The 23,740-nt window shown below is 45.0% G+C and overlaps 1 protein-coding gene across 1 annotated transcript in view; it reads right to left on the bottom strand.

Annotated features, from left to right (window-relative positions):
* Positions 1-23,740, bottom strand: part of LOC124551195 (venom protease-like) — a 220,675-nt gene that overhangs the window by 26,927 nt on the left and 170,008 nt on the right. Inside the window, exon 5 of the mRNA XM_047126183.1 lies at positions 17,386-17,522. Coding sequence (XP_046982139.1) covers positions 17,386-17,522 — 137 coding nt within the window. The remainder of the gene's footprint in view (positions 1-17,385; positions 17,523-23,740) is intronic.

Genomic DNA, 23,740 nt, shown 5'->3' with positions numbered 1-23,740 from the left:
ACGTTTCTAGCATTTGTAGACTTAGAGAAAGCTTTTGACAATGTTAACTGGAATACTCTCTTTCAAATCTGAAAGTGTCAGGGGTAAAATACAGGGAGCGAAAGGCTATTTACAATTGGACAGAAACCAGATGGCAGTTATAAGAGTCGAGGGGCATGAAAGGGAAGCAGTGGTTGGGAAAGGAGTGAGACAGGGTTGTAGCCTTTCCCCGATGTTGTTCAATCTGTATATTGAGCAAGCAGTGAAGGAATCAAAAGAAAAATTCGGAGTAGGTATTAAAATTCATGGAGAAGAAGTAAAAACTTTGAGGTTCGCCGATGACATTGTAATTCTGTCAGAGACAGCAAAGGACTTGGAAGAGCAATTGAACGGAATGGACAGTGTCTTGAAAGGAGGATATAAGATGAACATCAACAAAAGCAAAACGAGGATAATGGAATGTAGTCTAATTAAGTCGGGTGACGCTGAGGGAATTAGATTAGGAAATGAGACACTTAAAGTAGTAAAGGAGTTTTGCTATTTAGGGAGTAAAATAACCGATGATGGTCGAAGTAGAGAGGATATAAAATGTAGACTGGCAATGGCAAGGAAAGCGTTTCTGAAGAAGAGAAATTTGTTAACATCGTATATAGATTTAAGTGTCAGGAAGTCATTTCTGAAAGTATTCGTATGGAGTGTAGCCATGTATGGAAGTGAAACATGGACGATAAATAGTTTGGACAAGAAGAGAATTGAAGCTTTCGAAATGTGGTGCTACAGATGAATGCTGAAGATCAGGTGGGTAGATCACGTAACTAATGAGGAGGTATTGAGTAGGATTGGGGAGAAGAGAAGTTTGTGGCACAACTTGACTAGAAGAAGGGATCGGTTGATAGGACATGTTTTGAGGCAACGAGGGATCACAAATTTAGCATTGGAGGGCAGCGTGGAGGGTAAAAATCGTAGAGGGAGACCAAGAGATGAATACACTAAGCAAATTCAGAAGGATGTAGGTTGCAGTAGGTACTGGGAGATGAAGAAGCTTGCACAGGATAGAGTAGCATGGAGAGCTGCATCAAACCAGTCTCAGGACTGAAGACCACAACAACAACATCATCCTTCTGGGACTGCGTCATTAAGGAAGCAATATATATCCGTACAGCCGATAATCTCGTCAACAAGGATGCGGGACTTCAACCGAGCACAGCCTGGAACCCTGAGTTGGCTGCTATTAAATCACGACGCGAAAATCCAGATTCTTCGCTAACAGGGCCGTCATAGCACTGGCGCAGTACGGCCGTTGGAGAGTAACGCCTGGCCGCACTGCTGGCTAACGCAGCGTACCAGCGGCAGTTTGAATACGGCAAATCACTGCATTCTTCGCGCGCGTGTTCTAAAAACGAGGCGTGGTGTGCGGATCCCGTCAGTCGTACGTAGCCACGAGCGAGGTTGAACCACCTGAAGATGTCGGACAGTTGCTCCGAGGAAATATTGTGGAATTTCCACAACTTGATCCGGCGGCAAATCCGTGAAGCTTGAAGAGTCACATCAGGTACAGTAAAGTTTAACATTAATGTTTCGCAAAACAAAAGTCCTTACGTTTCTAAATTCAGTCACAATAAAAATAGTCTTGAGGAATTTCTTCTCCGGCACATGCAGCTTGATTCCAAACAGAGCACCGAACATACTTGTACTACACTGCTGGCCATTAAAATTGCTACACCAAGAAGAAATGCAGATGATAAACGGGTATTCATTCGAGAAATGTATTATACTAGAACTGACACGTGATTACATTTTCACGCAAATTGGGTGGATAGATCCTGAGAAAAACCCAGAACAACCACCTCTGGCCGTAATAACGGCCTTGATACGCCTGGGCATTGAGTCAGACAGAGCTTGGATGGCGTGTACAGGTACAGCTGCCCATGCAGCTTCAACACGATACCACAGTTCATCAAGAGTAGTGACTGGTGTATTCTGAAGAGCCAGTGGCTCGGCCACCATTGTCCAGACGTTTTCAATTGGTGAGTGATCTGGAGAATGTGCTGGCGAGGGCAGCAGTCGAACATTTTCTGTATCCAGAAAGGCTTTATCCTGCTGAAATGTAGGGTTTCGCAGGGATCGAATGAAGGGTATAGCCACGGGTCGTAACACATCTGAAATGTAACGCCCACTCTTCGAAGTGCCGTCAATGCGAACAAGAGGTCACCGAGACGTGTAACCAATGGCACCCTATACCATCACGCCGGGTGATACGCCAGTATGGCGATGACGAATACACGCTTCCAATGTGCGTCCACCGCGATGTCGCCAAACACGGATGCGACCATAATGAGGCTGTAAACACAACCTGGAGTCATCCGAAAAAATGACGTTTTCCATTCGTGCACCCAGGTTCGTCGTTGAGTACACCATCGCGGGGGCTCCTGTCTGTGATGCTGCGTCAAGAGTAACCGCAGCCGTGGTCTCCGAGCTGATAGTCCATGCTGCGGGAAACGCCGTCGAACTGTTCGTGCAGATGGTTGTTGTCTTGCAAACGTCCCCATCTGTTGACTCAGTGATCGAGATGTGGCTGCACGATCCGTTACAGCCATGCGGATAAGATGCCTGTCATCTCGACTGCTAGTGATACGAGGCAGTTGGGATCCAGCACGGCGTTCCGTATTACCCTCCTGAACCCACCGATTCCATATTCTGCTAATAGTGATTGGGTCTCGACCAACACGAGCAGCAATGTCGCGATACGATAAACCGCAATCGCGATTGGCAACAATCCGACCTTTATCAAAGTCGGAAACGTGATGGTACGCATTTCTTCTCCTTACACGAGGCAGTCCAACAATGTCTCACCAGGCAACGCCGGTCAACTGCTGTTTGTGTATGAGAAATCGGTTGGAAACTTTTCTCATGTCAGCACTATGTAGGTGTCGCCACCAGTGCCAACGTTGTGTGAATGCTCTGAGAAGCTAATCATTTGCACATCACAGCATCTTCTTTCTGTCGGTTAAATTTCGCGTCTGTAGCACGTCATCTTCGTAGTGTAGGAATTTTAATGGCCAGTAGTGTACAATACTTTCTCCTGCCCCACAGGTAGACGTTAAGGTAAGTATTCAATGGATATTTGCTGTCTTCAACCTATTTCGAAGCATTACTCATTCACTTCACCTTCAAATTATCGTGAAAATTCTCTGTTGTCGAAATTTTCATCACACCGAGGCGCACCTACAGCGAAAATCGTGGCCCCCCGACGGCGGATACCGCACTTGCAATGGCCGGTGTAGGCGTTTAAGGAGAGGTAAGCAGAAGTGCGTCATGTCGCATGAATAATACGACTGCGATGTATTTGTAGATGCACATACACTATGTGATCAAAAGTATCCGGACACCCTCAAAAACATACGTCTTTCATATTAGGTGCTTTGTGCTGCCACCTACTGCCAGCTGCTCCGTATCAGCGACCTCAGTAGTTATTAGACATTGTGAGGGAGCAGAGTATGTCGCTCCACGGTAGTCTCGGACTTCGAACGTGGTCAGGTGATTGGGTGTCAGTTGTGTCATTCGGTTGTACGTGAGATTTCAACACTCGTGAACATCCCTAGGTCACTGTTTCCCAAGTGATAGTGAAGTGGAAACGTGAAGGGACACGTACAGGGCAAAAGCGTAGAGGCCGACCTCCACTGTTGACTGACAGAGATCGCCGACAGTTGAAGAGGGTCGTAATGTATAATAGGCAGACATGTATCCAGATCATCACATAGGAATCCCAAACTGCTTCAGGATCCACTGCAAGTACTATGACACTAGGCGGGAGGTGAGAAAACTGGGATTCCGTGGCCCAGCGGCTGCTCATAAGCCACACATGACGCTGGTAAATGCCACACGATGCCTCGCTTTGTGTAAGGAGCGTAAGCATTGGACGATAGAACAGTGGAAAAACGGTGTGTGGAGTGAAGAAACACGGTACACAATGTGTCGATCCGATGGCAGGGTGTCGATATGGCGAAGGCCGGTGAACGTGATCTTCCAGCGTGTATAGTGCCAACAGTAAAATTCGGAGGCAGTGGTGTTACGGTGTGGTCACGTTTTTCATGGAGGGGGCAGCAACCCTTGTTGTTTCGCGTGGCACTATCACAGCGCAGAGCTGCACTGATGTTTTAAGCACCTTCTTGATTCCCACTGTTGAGAAGCAATTCGGGGATGGCGTTTGCGTCTTTCAAACGACCGAACACCTGTTCATAATGCACGGCCTGCGGTGGAGGGGATAAACGACAATAATATCTCTGCAATGGACTACCCTGCACAGAGTCCTGACCTGAGTCCTGTACGACTTCTTTGGGATGTCTTGGGACGTCGACTTCGTGCCATGCCCCACCGACCGACACCGATACCTCTCCTCAGTGCAGCACTCCGTGAAAAATTGGCTGGCATTCCCCAAGAAACCTTCCAGCACCTGAATGAACATATGGATGCTAGAGTGGAAGCTGTCATCAAGGCTAAGCGTGGGCCAACACCATACTGAATTCCAGCATTACCGATGGAGGGTGCAACGAACTTGTAAGTCATTTTCAGCCAGGTGTCCGGATACTTTTGATCACATAGTGTAACTTGTTCTCGCTCGCCCCGCTAGCTTGACAAAGCCGATACACGGGCTGTGCTCGCAGACGGTGCGGGGGCTCTGGCCACAGAGACTCGAGGTGTGGTCTTCCGGTGTTGGAGTGTACAGTCTGCACTTTACCTTACAGGCGGCGGCCCGGACCTGTGTATGGCTCTGTGATGTCGGTTATGTTACTGCCGTCCACTTCATGCACAAATTTGTGGTGAATTTTGCAAGCCTAGAGCGTCAACATCGCTTTTACTTCGTACTCAAAGTCACTGAGCTTTAACGCCCACCTTGTCAGCCTACTGGATAGGAGCTTCAAACATTATAACCATTTAAAGGCAGCCACTTTGAACTTCTTTCCAGACAGGTAACACAGATTGTACATTACTCTATACTGCAGACTAAGAATCTCTCTCTCCGTCATAGTACAGTTTCTCTCCGTTACATTAAGTTGTCTTGATGCAAAAGCTATAGGGTGTTCATCTGTATGATCCCCAGCCTCAGACCACACCCGAGGGCATGATTTGATGCATCAAGTAATAATACAAACTCCTTACGAAAATCTGAGAACACCAACACTGGATTCAACGTTAGTTTAACTCCATTAAATCGCCGAACGACGGTGGAAATGTAATCACACATACTCGATATCTTTGTATAATAACTGCATAAGCAGCCGTGCCATATCCACAAAACCTCTCGTGAACTTCCTACAAAAATTTGTGAGGCCCAGAAAAGATTATAACTCCATGTTCACTCCTTGTCTGGAGCACCTTTTTGAGCTCGGATCAGTCCTCACACAAATCTCACTTATTACGTGACCCACATAATCTACTTCTTGCAACACAAAATGACATTTCTCACTCTTCAGTGATAGACATGCAGTTTGTAATTTCTGTCAGGCTTTGTCTATATTCCTGCATACCCACTGCAAAAATAAAGTGTCATCAAGATACACTAGGCACTGACAAAGCTTCAGTCCTTTCAACACCTCATGAAAAAGACGCTGGAATGTCGCTAGTGCATTCTTGAAACCAAACCTATAGTTTCCAAAAGGAAATATCGATAATTTCCCCAAGGTGCTGAAGATGGGGTCTTCGTTCTATCCTCTGGAGCCACTTGTAACTGATGATCCCACACTTCAGTCCCACTGATGAGTGGTGCCCAAGATTGTCAATCGCCTCTATGATGATGCTTGGAGTTGGGTAGGCATCTGTCGTAGTCTTATTATTTAAATGGCGATAATTGCAACAGAGTCGATATTGCCTCAAACCACCCACCGACTTCTCTGATACAATTACAGTTCCCATCTCTCCCATGGACTATTTCTCTGTTCTAGTATGCTGTCTGCCAAGTGTTGATAAATAAACTGTTCTAAACTCAGGTGCAGAGACTGTCGTATTCCATATGCCCTCTTGTACACCAGTGCTTCCTTCGCTGTCGCAATCCTGTGTTGCCTCACGGGTATTTCAGGCAATGGCCCTCGTGGAAGAAACAAAAGCAGCTCTTCCATCTGCGCTCCCTCCGTACCCTTCAAATGCTTCACCTTCGGCCCCTCATATCCTGCACCTCCTGCGCAGCAGTCTTCTTTCCCGTCACCAATGTTCTCTTTAACAACATAACGTTCTCAGCTCCAAATTTATCCACATTGACAGGTATTACCCTGCCTCCGTCCTCCTTCTGTGCACATATTATGCTTCGCCTTACTAAACAAGACGCTGCCTCTAATATGTCACTATCTTCTAGAGGTTCCACTACACGCAACGTACCTATTGATAACTCTGGCTCCACATTCGTCCATATCGATTTCTCGGTATCAGTCGACATAAAAGTTTTCTGGGTATGGTACCGCGTCATAATGTAAAAACTACTACTGCTGGAGAAAAACCAACGTTTCGGCCACGATTGCAGCGGCCTTCTTCTGGGTCTAATGGTATCACTCAGCACCCAATCATGCCAATTAAGGCTTAATGTCGTTGTTCACAGTTTAACTGGGTTGCCTCGTACAACAGATGCCCCTTGCGATGAATCGTAAGTGACGACAGCTTTGCCTAGCCCGTAATGTTTTCCCACTGAGCTCCACCACATGCACTGTAGGTCAATTACGGCATGATGCTGACGCAGAAACTCTCAGTCTAGGACCTTGCTGTAGCCGCCGCTTACATCAGACGCCACTCAGTCACACTATCTAAACTTGGTTGCCTCCAATTGAAATTTCATCATTTCCGACCCCAGTGGCTGAACATCCCTGTCCCCTGACACACTGAAGCTATAATGCAGTGGGTTTCATTGCCTCTTACCGAGTAACTCTCTCGAAGCTACCGAAACATGCGCCCACGTGCCTAACCAAAACTTATACACTTTACCAGATATTACACTCACTATTGCAGATTCCACTTCTGCATTCGTTTTTGTTGTGTCCCTTTCTACTGGGGACCGTTTAATGGATGCTTGTCTAACAAAAAAGCATACCATTTACCAGCTGTTACATCAACTATTGGACATTCCGCTTCTGCATTTGTTTTTCCTGCGTTTATTTTTACTGACGACAGCCTTCGGCGGTTCTAGGGTTCTTTGACAAGTGGTTATTCCTACACAGTCCACCCATACGACTACTCCTAAACTGCACAATAAAATTAAGGGATGACTCCCATTACGCCCAAAATGTGCCTACAGACTTCCTCTGTAATGGTGCAAAAGTGTAGGTCAGTGGGACGTAACCCTTCGAGTCCGAGACGCTTCAACAGCATGATGTCGACACATTTGGGAAAAAGGCACAGTTCAGAAGTTCAAGTGAGTTGCAAGGTGGGTTAATGGCGTCAAAATGGAAGAAAATTTCACACAGTTTTGCCCAGTGCCAGCCTGGACGTATCATATGATGGGAACGTCGTCACACACCCAGTTACCGGCATTTCACCCCTTCTTTTGACGCCTCTTCAATGGACCCAAGAACCACAACACACAACACCGAAATCACGAGGTCTTCTAATAGGTGGCCAAGAAAAACGTTTGACACACATCGCCAATTAGAATCGATACGAAACGTTCTCAGAGGGTGGCATAAATGGCGTCAATGAAACCACCGCTTCCCTCGGGGAGTTGATTGACACACGTTTAGAAGTCGAAATTGACAGTTCTTAGTGCGATGAGTAGCACGACAACATTCTTGACAATGTTCAGTATTGCTCCCACCCCCTGGGCGTATCAGTCCGACTCTTCTTCTACATCTACATCCACATTTACATGATTAGTCAGTAAGTCACAATTACGTGCCCGACAGAGGGACAACGTGCAGCTACAACCCGCCTGAACATGATCTGACTACTTTGGAGTGTAGTATGACCAAAATTTTTGTTCTGGCAGACAGGGTGGATTCAAGCATAAGACGAAATTTGAACATAATCCAAAAGCAGCAAAGGGGATCCCAGCATTTCAGCCCTCCTGTTTTGCACCCTCCTGTGGCATGATCTTTAAGGGGTACAGCGTTACTATGTGCATGAACTAAACAGTAGGGGATCCCTGTAAGATACACTCAACCCCCCCAGTTTGGCAACGCCAGTATTGGGACAAAGCTGTTTCTACACCAAAGTACCGTTATACAAGACGGCGGCGATGACATCATCCAAGGTGGTGGCGATGAGGTCATCCAAAATAGCGGCCATGACGTCATCCAAGATCGCAGATTTTGGCGGGAAGTTTGAATATTGGTGGGAGTACAAGTCAACTGGGCTAAATCCACTAATCTAACCCCCCTCAAATCCCCTTCCCCAGGAAAATGGCGGGAATTTCAAATTCCAACAGGATACCGCATCATACCATAGTTATCTCTAATAACTTAAGAAAATGGCGGGAAAATAGTTCAATTGGGCTACCCCTACTAACCCAAGTCATCCAACCACCACTTCATCCTAGGAACTGGCGGGAAGTTTGAATTTTGGTAGTAAGGAAAGATCACTTGGGCTATCTCTACCAACCTAAGGAAAAAGCGAGAAAGAAAGGGCAGTTGGGCCACCTCCACTAACCTAAGTCATCTGACCACTGCCTCCTCCTAGGGATTTGCACGAAAAGGACTCGACTTGTGCTGGACATAAGTCTTTCTTTAATCTATTCCAAGCAGTGTGTTTTCCATGAGGTCTAGTACACAATAACACCATCAGAGGGCGCCCCCACTGAGAACTACTTCCACTAACCAATCTGACCACCACCTCTTCCTAGGGATTGCTGGGAAAAGGACCCAGCCTCCACTTGGCTGCTGGAGAGAGGAAGGAGTGTACTTTATTTATACTGCAGAGAAATTGATGAATTTCTTGACAAATTAACCCAGGGGGCGCAGAATTGTAATCACAGCAGACATAAATCGAAGTCCGCCAAGTGGTTCAGCGGCACTCGAGATGAACTAGGACAGAAGGCTGAACAGACGATCATGGTCGTACAACTAATGGTCGCCAACAAGCAAGGGCACCCCCTTACCTACACATGTGGTGGGGGAGAAGCCACAAACATTGACATTACCTTGGTGATGCCCAGCCTCGAAACAGACTGGACGGTTTGGGAGCAAGTAACAACTAGCGATCATAATTACATTCTCACTGGGAGAGAGGGATTGCTGCTGGGGCATGGGGTAGGAGTCACAGTTCAATTACAATAAGACTGATTCAGATCGCTTGGCTAGGGAGTGTGATGTACCAAAATTACCAGAAGGTGACGAGAACGTGGAACAGTACGCCGAGAAACTTTTAAAAGCAGTGATCAGGGCGGTGAAAGCTGCTGTAGCAACGAGGAGGGCCGTTGCGACCTCCCCGCAAACTGGGACAGATGCGCCAGTTCGTAAGGAGGGCCAGGAGGCACTACCAGCAAAGGGTCATCTGGGAAGAAAAGCAGCTTTGCTTGCAAGTATACAGAGAGGCATAAGATCAGTTTCAGCAGGAGCTAAGGGCAGTTAGACTGACTAACTGGGAAAAATTTGTTCAAAACCAACTGGCTATAGACGCATGGGGCATTCCATACAAGCTAGTATGGGAGAAAATAAGATCACCTACGGTGTTGTCTACCATCAAGGATGGGGGTTGTATGACGGAATCTTGGCAGGAAACTGTTGAGGTCCTTCTGTGGGTCCTGTTGCCTGTTGACGAAGAGGAAAATGACTCGGAAGCACAACAAGAAATCAGAAGGAAAGACCAACTAGACTATGAGAACAACAGCATGGTTCACCCCTTCTGTGAAGAAGAGGTGGGCGCCCAGATAAAGGCCCTCATGAAGGGCAAAGCTCCTGGCCCAGATGGCACCACAGTGGAGGTGGCACCTCTCACTAAGTTATATAATGAGTGCCTAACACTCAGGAAATTCCCATCCATCTGGGAGAAGGCAAATGTAGTAATAATTAAGAAAGGTCCAAACAAGCATCAAAAGGAAGATAAATCTTATAGAGCTGCCTGCTTGCTGGACCTACTGGGTAAACTTATTGAGAGGTTGCTAGCAGACAGACTGGCAGCAGGATGAGTGACAGGCAGTTTGGTTATCGGTCCAGGAGATCAGCGTCTAACGGCATCGCCTTGTCTGCGAAGGTCTTTGACTAAGCCCCGCACAAATACATTGTTGGCGTCAAGGTTGATATCAGTGGCGCCTTTGACAATCTGTGGTGGCCTTCGCTCTTCTCCTCCTTGTGGGAGAAAGAGTGTCCAGGGCCGCTATATGGTTGTTTCATGAGCTATTGTGAGGGAAGGAAGGTTTGGCTATCGTCCTGTAGTGGGAGAATCAATAAACACATCACAAAGGGGTATCCACAGGGCTTTGTCCTGGGGCCACTCTTGTCGGACATAACCATGGAACCACTCCTAGATAACCTGCAGAATAGCGATGATGTGCTAGAGGGAATAGCCCTACACAGACGACCTTCTCCTGCTGGTTAGCGGTCGCACCCGCGAAGAGTTGGAACCTAAAATTGAAAGGTCAATATCCATTCTAACTACATGGTGTCAAAATACCAAAATGACGATATCGCCTAATAAGTCTACATACTTGCTACTCAAGGGACAAGTAATCAGGAATCCTATGGTAAGAATAGACTGCTCGCCATGAGGCCCGATACCTAGGCGTAGTCGTCGACGAGAGGTGGAGCTATACAACACATATCGACACATTGACACAGAGGTCTCAGGAAACATTAAACAACTTCATTGGGATTGGCCATAAGCGATTTCATTTGGCACCTGATCTAATAAAATCGTATCACAACAGCATTCTGACATCAATTGTAGGATACGGGTCAGGAGTCTGGGCTCACAGGCTCACGAGGGTCATGCCCGCCATGGCCGTTAGGAGAGTGCAGTGAAGTATGCTCCTGCGTTCTGTAGGGGCATGCAGGACGACTCCGGGAGGGGCGTTACTAGTACTAATGGGTCTCTGTCCCCTAGATATCAAAATGAGGGAACAGTCTGCATGGTATTGGCTTAAAAAGGAAAAATAGTTGAACTAATGGGGACACACTTGGGTATTAAATCAAAAATTAAACACAGGGGGAGGAGCTATGGCAGGAGCAATGGCATCATTACAAAACAGGTCGTCAAACACACGAACTGCCGCCTAATATCAAGGAGCGACTCCAGCTCAAAGATCTGAAGCCATCAAGAGGACTGCTGCACTTCCATACTGGACATGGACCCTACCCAGCATACCTATGACAATTTGGGAAACAGGCTACACCAACGTGTGACTGTGGGGCCCCGGAAATTGTGGCGTATGAGTGACACCTCTTCGACGATGTCACATCACAACTAAGACTTCAATTACCAAACAATGAACGACACGTACCACTTGCTCAGGCATGAGGACTATTTTCAAATCTTAAACAACCTTGCTAATGAGATATCAAGCAAACCACTAAAAGAGAACCTAAGGAACAATCAATAACAGATTAAACCAGACTTCAACCCGGCCAGACTCTGAGCACCTGTCCCTTTCCGCCAGGGTGTGGATTTTGCCAGCTGGCTCACGGCTGGGATCTGCCACGTCCAGGACTAGGAGGAGGATGCACACTCAGACCGAACTGGACACTACCGGTTTTGACAGTAGTATTATAATTAGATTAAGACGTAGGACAAGTTAGGGTAACACCATTAGTACAAAACTTCGGTGGCTCAAAACATCTTGGGCCAGCCCAGTGCCAGGGGCATGCACACTGGGGACAGCCAAAAAAGTAGGTTTATAATACGCTGGCACGCATGTGACGCTGCAGGTGGGGTAGATTCATAGTAGAACTAACAATGGTAGGACTTAGAATGCCCATAGTGGAAGTAAAATAATTAACATACTTAGTAACCAATTAACAAATGCTGCAGTAACTGTAATCCATAGTATAAATTAGGAACCACTAATATTTTAGGTGGTGGGTTTTTCATGTATCATGATGTCGTTTGAAAAAAAAAATGAATGGATGCTCAATAACTATGGAAGATATGTGAGAATAAATCGGCAACACAAATAATCTTCAGAACTGGTCCTGAGTAAACAATAATAATGCATAATTCTTATGTGTTTCATCCCGCAGCACGTAACGTCAAAGTTAATCAGTGTGTAGTGATGTACTTTAAACATTTTCATAGCCACACATTACGGAGCTGCACAGTCGAAAGCAGTCCAAGTGCCCGGGAACGAGTCAGCGTTAACTTGGCGGCAGTAGGTAAGCAGTCGTCGCCTGGGGGGTTGGGAGTCGGACCCGATGCTCCTGCAGGGCGTTTCTCAACATCTACACCGAGACTACAACGTCACGGTAGCGAAACGTCGCCAACGTCGTTTGAGACTTCACACGACAGAAAACACCTTCGAAAAAATTGAAATATTTGCATCGTACAAGTGGAAAGACAAACTCTGAGAAATTCTATAAAACTTAATGCTTGTAGCCAAAAATAACTATGCATTCGTGTTTGATCTGTATATTTATACACGAATCTAAAATGTCAGCATAATAGCTCTCATTGAATTAAATGTTTTACAAATGCTAGACAAAAGTAAAAGCTGAGCGAATTTGGAGTGGAGATAGGTTCTTTCCCGGTTTTTCGAGACGTTTCTCATGTGAGCCGAACCCTAATTCGAGGACCATACACTTTCTAACGGCTCAAACAAGCAAATCTCCACTCCAAACAAGTGCCTTTTATAAGAACAGATCTGTCATAATGTGCATAATAACAAGCAGCAGCAAATAGTAGTTTATAAGTTTCTAAAACTTTAATTTCATCCTGTAATAAGGCAGATATGATGAAATGCAACGCAAATTTTCATAAAATAAACATTAACTAACAAAATATATGACGTTATGCGTAAAAATCGGTGAACAATGCTCGTACCATGAATTGTTAGTGCATGCGAGTGTTATAAAAAACAAGAACTCAACTGGAATGTGCATTACAGAAAATATTCAGATGAATGCATGGCCGTTCCAGGGCGTGTGTAGCCTGCCCATGTGTATTTGTCACGAAAATTTTTGTATTTGGTACAAATTAATGAATTGAGTGACAGTAATAAAAGAAACTCTGTACAACTTAATAACAAGTGAAAAATAAAATCAATGAACATGGTATAGAAGACTGTAAATTCTACGAAATGTTACTCTGGACAAAACCAGTGACGATAGAGACTTGATGTGTGTGTGTGTGTGTGTGTGTGTGTGTGTGTGTGTGTGTGTGAATTCCTAAGGGTCCAAATTGCTTAGGTGATCGGTCCCTAGCTTTACACACTGCTTAAACTAACTTATGCTAAGAACAACACACACACACCCATGCCCGAGGGAGGACTCGAACCTCCGGCGGGAGGGGCCGCGCAATCCGTGACATGGCGCCTCAAACCACGCGGCCACTCCGCGCGGCACTTGATATAATGTACTATGAAACAGTATTTTTATATTTATATTTGTGACTGTTACAATTATATATATGAGCGCCAGTTTCGTAGCGTCTCTCTTTTTAGCTTTTTCTCTCTGGCGCCTTATCTCTCACACTGTCGTTGTTGTACGATTTCTCTGTGTCTTCCAGATGTGCACGACTGCATAAAGTGTTATTAATTGTGAAATAGATTTTTAACTTAAACTGTCATTTAACGCTTTCATTTCGTAATTGTAATCGCCCTGTATCAAATAACATAGCATTTATAACAAGTGTAGTAAACTGGGCAGTCGAAGCAACGTAGCATCGCAGGAGCTGCAGGACAGCCGCCATTAACGGGCAAATATTAATTTTAACACTTTTCTGTACATTCGCGCAACATTTCTATTCCACAGGAGTCTGTGGACCTGGAGAAGATCTTATTTATATGAAAACAAGGGGGTGTACAATAAATTATTGATTTTTCAATGGGATGGCTACGAAGCAACAAAGACATAATTTCAAGACATGCTGTAAAGGAAAGTTCCGGAACTATGCACTGTTAAACCAATACATTGAGAAATAATTACAATGATAGTCATTTACAGTGGTATAGTTGTTTTTGTGGTGCGAAAATAACTACTTCATATGGACGTAATGTCGTACGACTATCGTTACGAGATTGTGTTTTTCTTGACCATTGCTTCTAACAGCATTTACGCCAATCAGTGACAATAATTAGATGGAAGACTCGATTCATTATTATTAAAGTAAATGTGGCTAAGAACTGCCCTGTAATTTACGTCACAAACGAAAGTGCTAGGCTCATAACCGATGCAATATTTTAAGAACTAATTTCCAAGCTATACTCAGATGTTTTCAAAGAAACCTTTAAAAGCATTCAATTACAAAATTTTTTTTTGAAACTATTGATACCACAGATGGATTTTGTAATGGAGAGAAGCGTATTGCGCTGCTTAACTGGTGCGGCTCGGGAAAAATGGAGACATCTTCTACGTGTAATGCAAGGGGCCACATGAAAAGGTCACACTAAGTGAAGTAAGGCAACACATTTTTCTCCAAAATGAGGTTGGTTTTATTTAGGATTTCAATACACCGTATTATTCCTGACTCTATTGGCTACAAAACGGTACTTTGCAACATAATCTCCTTTCTGTGCGATGGGCTTACACCACTCTACTGGGAGTGCGAGTACGCCCGCACGGATCCACTCTAATGGTGGGCGTCAGAGCGAACGCCTGGCTGCACATAAAACCTCTCAGTGGTTGACATACTGCTTCCCGCAGACTGCATCCTTCAGTGGGCCGAACAGACGGTCTTTTGTTAGGCGGCGACGAACCTAGCAGGCACATACCTTTGAGTACCTCAGCTGGAGGACGAGCGTGTCAGCGCTACCAACAGAGACGTTCAGTTGATCGGTGAGGTGTTTGTCTGTGATCCATCGATCACCTCGAATGAGAGTGTCCGCACGTTCAGCACTGCCGGAGAGACAGCTGTGTGCGGCCAGCCGGAATGCACGGCAGGGGGTCGGACAGGCCTGCGCGGCCTCGTAGCGACGATGATAGACGCCTCGCCCACCAACTCACTGCTCTTCTCTTCACTGCCAGTTCTCCAGAGATATTCTGCAAGCACGCACGAATGTCTCTGGTTTTCTGGCAAAAGAAACTCAATGACAGCTTTATGCTCGGAGAACACTTCCATTATAGACGCCATTTTGAAGGCTACGTACAGCCCCGCTACTCATCAGAACTTCATGAAACTATAGAGACAGAAGTGGGAATATTCCACCACGTCCCACGACAAATTCCACATTTTCTCAATCGAGACTGGCCGAGAAAAAAGGTGTTGCGTTGTTTATTGGACGCCACTCGTGCATCACAGGGTGCACCCAGAATAGCAATATCAGTGAGGAAAGAGGGAGGCAGAGCTACTGCAGTGTCGATGGCACGGTCACTTCACATGTAAGCCAAAGGCGTGTTAAGACGCGCGCGGTCAGAACTGATGCGCTACCAGTACAAGTAGGCTCCGAGCCAGTTCACATACTGCACGTTTTCTGGTCAAAGGTATCGCAGTTAGCCAACCGCCATTCTCGATAAGGGACCCATGCCGGCCCTCAAGTTTACAAGTCTACTAGCCAGTCAGTATAGCAGTGTAAATGGCTCGATCAGTGACCGTCTTCAGACTGTGATGTTGTTGGCTGTGGCACTGGTGTTGATGACAAGACCAAAAATTTGGATTTAACACTTTCCAATCACTGGACCACCTGCATGGCCTATTTCAGCTGCTTCTGCCTCCCACCCTGAGGGTCTCCAATTCCCATCCAGTGATGTACAGCCACTCATCCACCATGTCCTACTGCTGAACTGAGCAGACTCTGCTGTTGTGAGCTGTCCCTTCTGCATGGCCCAGTAGCGTGATCATCCGCTCCTCTGCTGTCTCCATCCTGGGCTGTAATGGCATCAAGTTGGTAGAAGCGATGCAGTGTTCCTGGCCTGCTGGGTCAGAGCTTTTGCATTGCGACTGCTTTCACCACTACGCCGCCTGCTGGTGGCCTTGCACTACATGCTGACTGCAGTATCTTCTCTGGTTGGGTGCTCACTGCTTATGGATGCATTTTGAGTAAAAAATAAATGACTTTCCGCTGTTACTCTGGAATATCGCGCAGCATCTACCAAGCACTCATTCACCACTCTATTAGAGCTCTCGTATTGTGTGGTGATACTCTGGCAGCCTGCCCACAATCCACCTCATTCCATCATACATCGTAGAAACAGTCAACATAGCCAGTATAATACAAATCTTACTCTCAGCACAATCTCTAACTTTCACTGTGACCGAGCCCCCCTCGATCTCCTGGCGAGGAGCGACTACCAGGCCAGCGTTTTACATACTGAAAGACTGCAACACAGACTCCACAGTACCCCCACTGCTAAGAGGTGCACCTAGCGTGCTGAGTGTTCCCCACTGTCAGACTCGCTGGCTAGCGCATGTACCATGTTAACAAAAGAGTACGAGCTTAGAAACCGTGCTGCTACGTATTGTAGACCACTTTCTGTGAGGTTGTTGGTGGGCGCTTCGCTTCGGAGGGAGGGGTGTGGCCTCATGAACTTGATGAACTTGCCACGAGTATCACAGTGACAACTCAGCATCGCTACAGACGCTAACAATGAAATGTGCAACAGCACAGCATTACGATGAAAGGTCTGTAATTACGAAGATCGAGCTAAGTGGTCCTGAGGTTGTCATTAATGCAGTGTGGAAATTACTGTGTTTGTGTTCGTTCGTAATTGTACTGTATGATGGAAAATTATTAACTGTATGAGAATAAGCCTTGTAAGTGTTCACTGCAGTAAATCTGTAACCGATCCTAAATACACCTATTCTCCGGAAATAAAACGACTGTTTTAATTTATATTTATGTTCCCGAAGCTGGTGCACCTATACCTTCTGTCTGTTACTGATTCGAAATGGCACTTTCAGGCATGAATGTTTTCAAAGTTAATGACGTATATTAGTTTTGCAAGGTCTGACTACAGGTATTTCCATCACCATGTAAACTGCTTGCCAATGCAGGTATCAACAAACCCATCAATCAGATGCCCTGGAGAAGAGATGCAATGAACGGTTTCATTTCCCTCTAGTTTCAGTCACACAGATATCTGCTGACAGTAACAAATTAATAACGGAAAAGCGTAGGACATTAGGGGCCGCTCATAGCTAGATCATAAAATATGTGGATAGTTTGACAATGTTTGCAAGCAGAGAGCATGACTCAGTTATGAAAAGCAAATTGTGTTAATTGAATGGAATATACTTTTACAGTATTAATTACTTACAAATTAGCACTGTAAAAGGCATTTATGAAAATCCACAGAATAAGATGCTGATAATTAGTAAGTCGTGAGTGTGCAGCACACTTTTACTCACAGAACAGAGGCCACTGTGCTTGTTTCCGGCACACAGCGTACTTTCAAGAATGGTATCTGCTTCGAACTGCAGCTCGCATACTGAATTGGGAATAACCGTCACCTCAGTAAACAGAAGAACGTCAGAAAATGGCTTGCCTGTAACAAAAAAAATTCAGTCATGTCATACTGCGGTCTCTTTACGACCGTGAGCATCTAGTTACTTTACCCTTCAGTACCAACATAAAATAAATAACTAATATCAATGCGATCGCACAAGGAATACCGTTATGAAACATCCATCATACGTAATTAGACTGCCAAGAATCTGTCGCTCGTGAAGCACGCGCGGTCCACAGGACCGCACAGGGCGACACCCGTGCAGACCGCCTGGACTGGTGGTACATCGGCGGCCCCTGCCAAAGTTGCGGCGTGGCCGTCAGCTGCCGAGAAAAGCGCAGGTTTCCGTTCGGGTCTCGCGACAGACAGACTGGATGTTACAGTAATTCTCCATCGAAAGCATCTGGCAGCGGCATCCCTTTCATACTTGTCACCTGAGGATCTCCTGCAGGAACACGTGCTCTTTCTCTGTTTCTGCCCGTGACCTGCCGGGCCTGCATGCGCCGCCGTTGCAGTCGGGCTGGGGCGCAAAGAAAACAGCATTTACCCTCTAAACCTCATCCAGAATACCGACGCACGCACGGGAGAACTCCTCCCAAGGCAAATGGCTGATTAGGAATCATACGAGAAATACTGCTGAAGTTAATAAATAATTAATTCCCAGTCAATGATCATGATGTAGGGGATATAAGGTGGATGCCGTAGCTACCTCACACACAAACTGGCGATGTCACAAAACTAGTAGCCAGCTCACACGAAAACACTTTCAAAAAGAGATCGTTGCATACAAAGACAGAGAGAGAGCTCTAGTTTGCTTTGCAGATGACGTAGGAACTAGCACGAGATATTTCATTCTGGCATGGACTCTAAACTGCCTCCAGCCTTCCTGTGCACTTTTCCTGTGCTGCATTTCACAAACTGCTTCAGGAGTTATTAAATCTCGTGTGGAGATCACATCTTGAAGATGTCACAAATGTTACTTCACATGACGTGCCATGCGAAATATTAATTAAATCGTTAATATAGCGTTTAAACAATCTCCTTCACACGGTTTAAAACCACTCTAAATAAAAAAAAGATCGACACTGCACATTAGTTTCCATGTATAAACAACAGTGATACATTATCGGCGAGTAGTTACATTAAATAATAAAAACTTATCACTATTTGACAGCACTATTGCAGTGGTGATGTATGAAATGATAGTTCGCATTTCAAATTTCGACGTGAATTTACACTGTCATGGGTATAGACCTCCTGACAACTACAATCTGCTAAGCGTATTTGGTCTTGTAAAGTGCTATAAAATTCCTACGATGACTGGTTCTCTCAGCTACACCAGGGCGAAGAAGGAGGGAGGAAAAGGGTCTACAGCGTGAGAGGATATTAACAATAACAAATACCGTCACGATGTATTGAGAACACCATCCATTCACGGCTAGATGACTGAGATCGTAGGAAATAAACATCCCACGTACTCGCCGTGCCGCAGTGCAGCGCCGACGGAGGTAACTGCCGCGGGAAACGTGTCCCGTGACTGCAGCTGCGGAAGCGTGTGTCGGCCAGAGAGGCCGGCCGACCGTGGAACAGCCCTTGTCCCAGGAGGACCCCAGTGTGGGACTTCGAACGCTATCAATATTCCCCCAGAAAAAAAAATCGTCGTATTGACTCTTCTCAAATTCCCGCAGAGTATACACACGACACAAGCGGTCCCGATAGTGACTCAGTGCAGACAGGGTATGAGTTCACTATTCACACATACAGAGGAAGCAGTAAGCCAAACCGTCATAGGACGAAAGCTTTCTGGGACTCTCTGCACTGGTGTACGAAGGACTGGCAAGCCCCAGCCCGGACAAAGGCGTCTGCTGAGATGCTGTTTCCGGCACCGAACTGCTTGCTTGCTGCTGTGCTTTCTACGGCCTTCTCGAGACACTCAAGAGTATAGGCAATTAGGCATCCATTAAGTGCAGTTAAACATTAGGATTTCTGCTGCAGTCTCACACCGAGAGATGTACTGGAAATGTCTTCTCTTGATACCATAGTTCTAGAACGAATCTCGATATCTACACTGCACATAATTTTCCACACAAGGGAAAAAAAAAATCTTTCATTCCCCTTACGGCTATCGCACTTTTCCACGTGAAATCCACACACAGTTATTCAACATGTACACATTTCAAACAAGCAGTGCAGTAATCGTTTGTATGTGCCTTTTTTTTTCGCCAGTTTCTGACTGGTTTGATTCGGCTCACCACGAATTCCTCTCCTGTGCTAACTTCTTGTGCTACCTTCTTCATCTCAGAGTAGCACTTGCAACCTACGTCCTCAATTATTTGCTTGATGTACTCGAATCTCTGTCTTCTTCTACAGTTTTTACCTTCTACAGCTCCCTCTAGTACCATGGAAGTCATTCCCTCATGTCTTAAATGTCTTAACAGATGTCCTATCATCCTGTACCTTCTCCTTATAAGTGTTTTCCAAATGTTCCTTTCCTCTCCGATACTACATAGAAACTCCTCATTCCTTACCTTATCAGTCCACCTAATTTTCAACATTCATCTGTAGCACCACATCTCAAATGCTTCGATTCTCTCCTGTTCCGTTTTTCCCACAGTTCATGTTTCACTAGCATTCAATGCTGTACTCCAGACGTAAGTTCTACGGAATTTCTTCCTCAAATTAAGGCCGGTATTTGATATTAGTGGACTTCTCTTTCACAGGAATTCCCTATTTGCCCCTGCTAGTCTGCTTTTGATGTCCTCCTTGCTCCGTCCGTCATTGGTTATTTTACTGCCTAGGTAGCAGAATTCCTTAACTTCATCTACTTCGTGACCATCGGTCCTGATGTTAAGTTTCTCACTGTTCTCATTTCTACTACTTCTCATTATCTTCGTCTTTCTTCGATTTACTCTCAGTTCATAATTTGTAGACTGTTCATTCCATTCAGCAGACCATGTAATTCTTTTTCATTTTCACTCAAGATACCAATGTCATTAGCGAATCGTATCATTGATCTCCTTCCACCTTGAATTTAGTTCCACTCCTGAAAATTACTTTTATTGCCATCATTGCTTCCTCGATGTACAGATTGAACAGTAGGGGCGAAAGGCTACACCCTTGTCTTACACCCTTCTTAATACGAGCACTTCGTCATCTCTGGCCGTCTTCAGAATTGTGTGGCTGATGCTTTTCCGAAAGATTGTATGTCGCCAGACTCTTTTTTTTTTTTTTTTTTTTCTTTGTCATCAGTCTACTGACTGGTTTGATGCGGCCCGCCACGAATTTCTTTCCTGTGCTAACCTCTTCATCTCAGAGTAGCACTTGCAACCTACGTCCTCAATTATTTGCTTGACGTATTCCAATCTCTGTCTTCCTCTACAGTTTTTGCCATCTACAGCTCCCTCTAGTACCATGGAAGTCATTCCCTCATGTCTTAGCAGATGTCCCATCATCCTGTCCCTTCTCATTATCAGTGTTTTCCACATATTTCTTTCCTCTCCGATTCTGTATAGAACCTCCTCATTCCTCATCTTATCAGTCCACCTAATTTTCAACATTCGTCTATAGCACCACATATCAAATGCTTCGATTCTCTTCTGTTCCGGTTTTCCAACAGTCCATGTTTCACTACCATACAATGCTGTACTCCAGACGTACAGCCTCAGAAATTTCTTCCTCAAATTAAGGCCGGTATTTGATATTAGTAGACTTCTCTTGGCTAGAAATGCCTTTTTTGCCATAGCGAGTCTGCTTTTGATGTCTTCCTTCCTTCGTCCGTCATTGGTTATTTTACTGCCTAGGTAGCAGAATTCCTTAACTTCATTGACTTCGTGACCATCAATCCTGATGTTAAGTTTCTCGCTGTTCTCATTTCTACTACTTCTCATTACCTTCGTCTTTCTCCGATTTACTCTCAAACCATACTGTGTACTCATTAGACTGTTCATTCCGTTTAGCAGATCATTTAATTCTTCTTCACTTTCACTCAGGATAGCAATGTCATCAATGTGTCATTGATATCCTTTCGCCTTGTATTTTAATTCCACTCCTGAACCTTTCTTTTATTTCCATCATTGCTTCCTCGATGTACAAATTGAAGAGTAGGGGCGAAAGGCTACAGCCATGTCTTACGCCCTTCTTAATACGAGCACTTCGTTCTTGATCGTCCACTCTTATTATTCCCTCTTGGTTGTTGTACATATTGTATATGACCCGTCTCTCCCTATAGCTTATCCCTACTTTTTTCAGAATCTCGAACAGCTTGCACCATTTTATATTGGCGAACGCTTTTTCCAGGTCGACAAATCCTATGAAAGTGTCTTGATTTTTCTTTAGCCTTGCTTCCATTATTAGCCGTAACGTCAGAATTGCCTCTCTCGTCCCTTTACTTTTCCTAAAGCCAAACTGATCGTCACCTAGCGCATTCTCGATTTTCTTTTCCATTCTTCTGTATATTATTCTTGTAAGCAGCTTCGATGCATGAGCTGGTAAGCTGATTGTGCGATAATTCTCGCACTTGTCAGCTCTTACCGTCTTCGGAATTGTGTGGATGATGCTTTTCCGAAAGTCAGATGGTATGTCGCCAGACTCATATATTCTACACACCAACGTGAATAGTTGTTTTGTTGCCACTTCCCCCAACGATTTTAGAAATTCAGATGGAATGTTATCTATCCCTTCTGCCTTATTTGACCGTAAGTCCTTCAAAGCTCTTTTAAATTCCGATTCTAAATCTGGATCCCTTATCTCTTCTAAATCGACTCCTGTTTCTTCTTCTATCACATCAGACAAATCTTCACCCTCATAGAGGCTTTCAATGTATTCTTTCCACCTATCTGCTCTCTCCTCTGCATTTAACAGTGGAATTCCCGTTGCACCACCGTTGCTTTTAATGTCACCAAAGGTTGTTTTGACTTTCCTGTATGCTGAGTCTGTCCTTCCGACAATCATATCTTTTTCGATGTCGTCACATTTTTCCTGTAGCCATTTCGTCTTAGCTTCCCTGCACTTCCTATTTATTTCATTCCTCAGCGACTTGTATTTCTGTATTCCTGATTTTTCCGGAACATGTTTGTACTTCCTCCTTTCATCAATCAACTGAAGTATTTCTTCTGTTACCCATGGTTTCTTCGCAGCTACCTTCTTTGTACCTATGTTTTCCTTCCCAACTTCTGTGATGGCCCTTTTTAGAGATGTCCATTCCTCTTCAACTGTACTGCCTACTGCGCTATTCCTTATTGCTGTATCTACAGCGTTAGAGAACTTCAAACGTATCTCGTCATTCCGTATCCCACTTCTTTGCGTATTGATTCTTCCTGACCAATGTCTTGAACTTCAGCCTACTCTTCATCACTACTATATTGTGATCTGAGTCTATATCTGCTCCTGGGTGCGCCTAACAATCCAGTATCTGATTTCGGAATCTCTGTCTGACCATGATGTAATCTAATTGAAATCTTCCCGTATCTCCCGGCCTTTTCCAAGTATACCTCCTCCTCTTGTGATTCTTGAACAGGGTATTCGCTATTACTAGCTGAAGCTTGTTACAGAACTCAATTAGTCTTTCTCCTCTTTCATTCCTTGTCCAAAGCCCATATTGTCCTGTAACCTTTTCTTCTACTCCTTCCCCTACAACTGCATTCCAGTCGCCCATGACTATTAGATTTTCGTCCCCCTTTACATACTGCATTACCCTTTCAATATCCTCATACACTTTCTCCATCTGTTCATCTTCAGCTTGCGACGTCGGCATGTATACCTGAACTATCGTTGTCGGTGTTGGTCTGCTGTCGATTCTGATTAGAACAACCCGGTCACTGAACTGTTCACAGTAACACACCCTCTGCCCTACCTTCCTATTCATAACGAATCCTACACCTCTTATACCATTTTCTGCTGCTGTTGATATTACCCGATACTCATCTGACCAGAAATCCTTGTCTTCCTTCCACTTCACTTCACTGACCCCTACTATATCTAGATTGAGCCTTTGCATTTCCCTTTTCACATTTTCTAGTTTCCCTACCACGTTCAAGCTTCTGACATTCCACGCCCCGACTCGTAGAACGTTATCCTTTCGTTGATTATTCAATCTTTTTCTCATGGTAAACCCCCCCCCCCCCCCCTTGGCAGTCCCCTCCCGGAGATCCGAATGGGGGACTATTTCGGAATCTTTTGCCAATGGAGAGATCATCATGACACTTCTTCAATTACAGGCCACATGTCCTGTGGATACACGTTACGTGTCTTTAATGCAG

This window comes from Schistocerca americana, chromosome 9, assembly GCF_021461395.2.
Source record: "Schistocerca americana isolate TAMUIC-IGC-003095 chromosome 9, iqSchAmer2.1, whole genome shotgun sequence".
NCBI classification, from domain to species: domain Eukaryota; kingdom Metazoa; phylum Arthropoda; class Insecta; order Orthoptera; family Acrididae; genus Schistocerca; species Schistocerca americana.
This window is presented reverse-complemented; position numbering and strand designations above follow the sequence as displayed.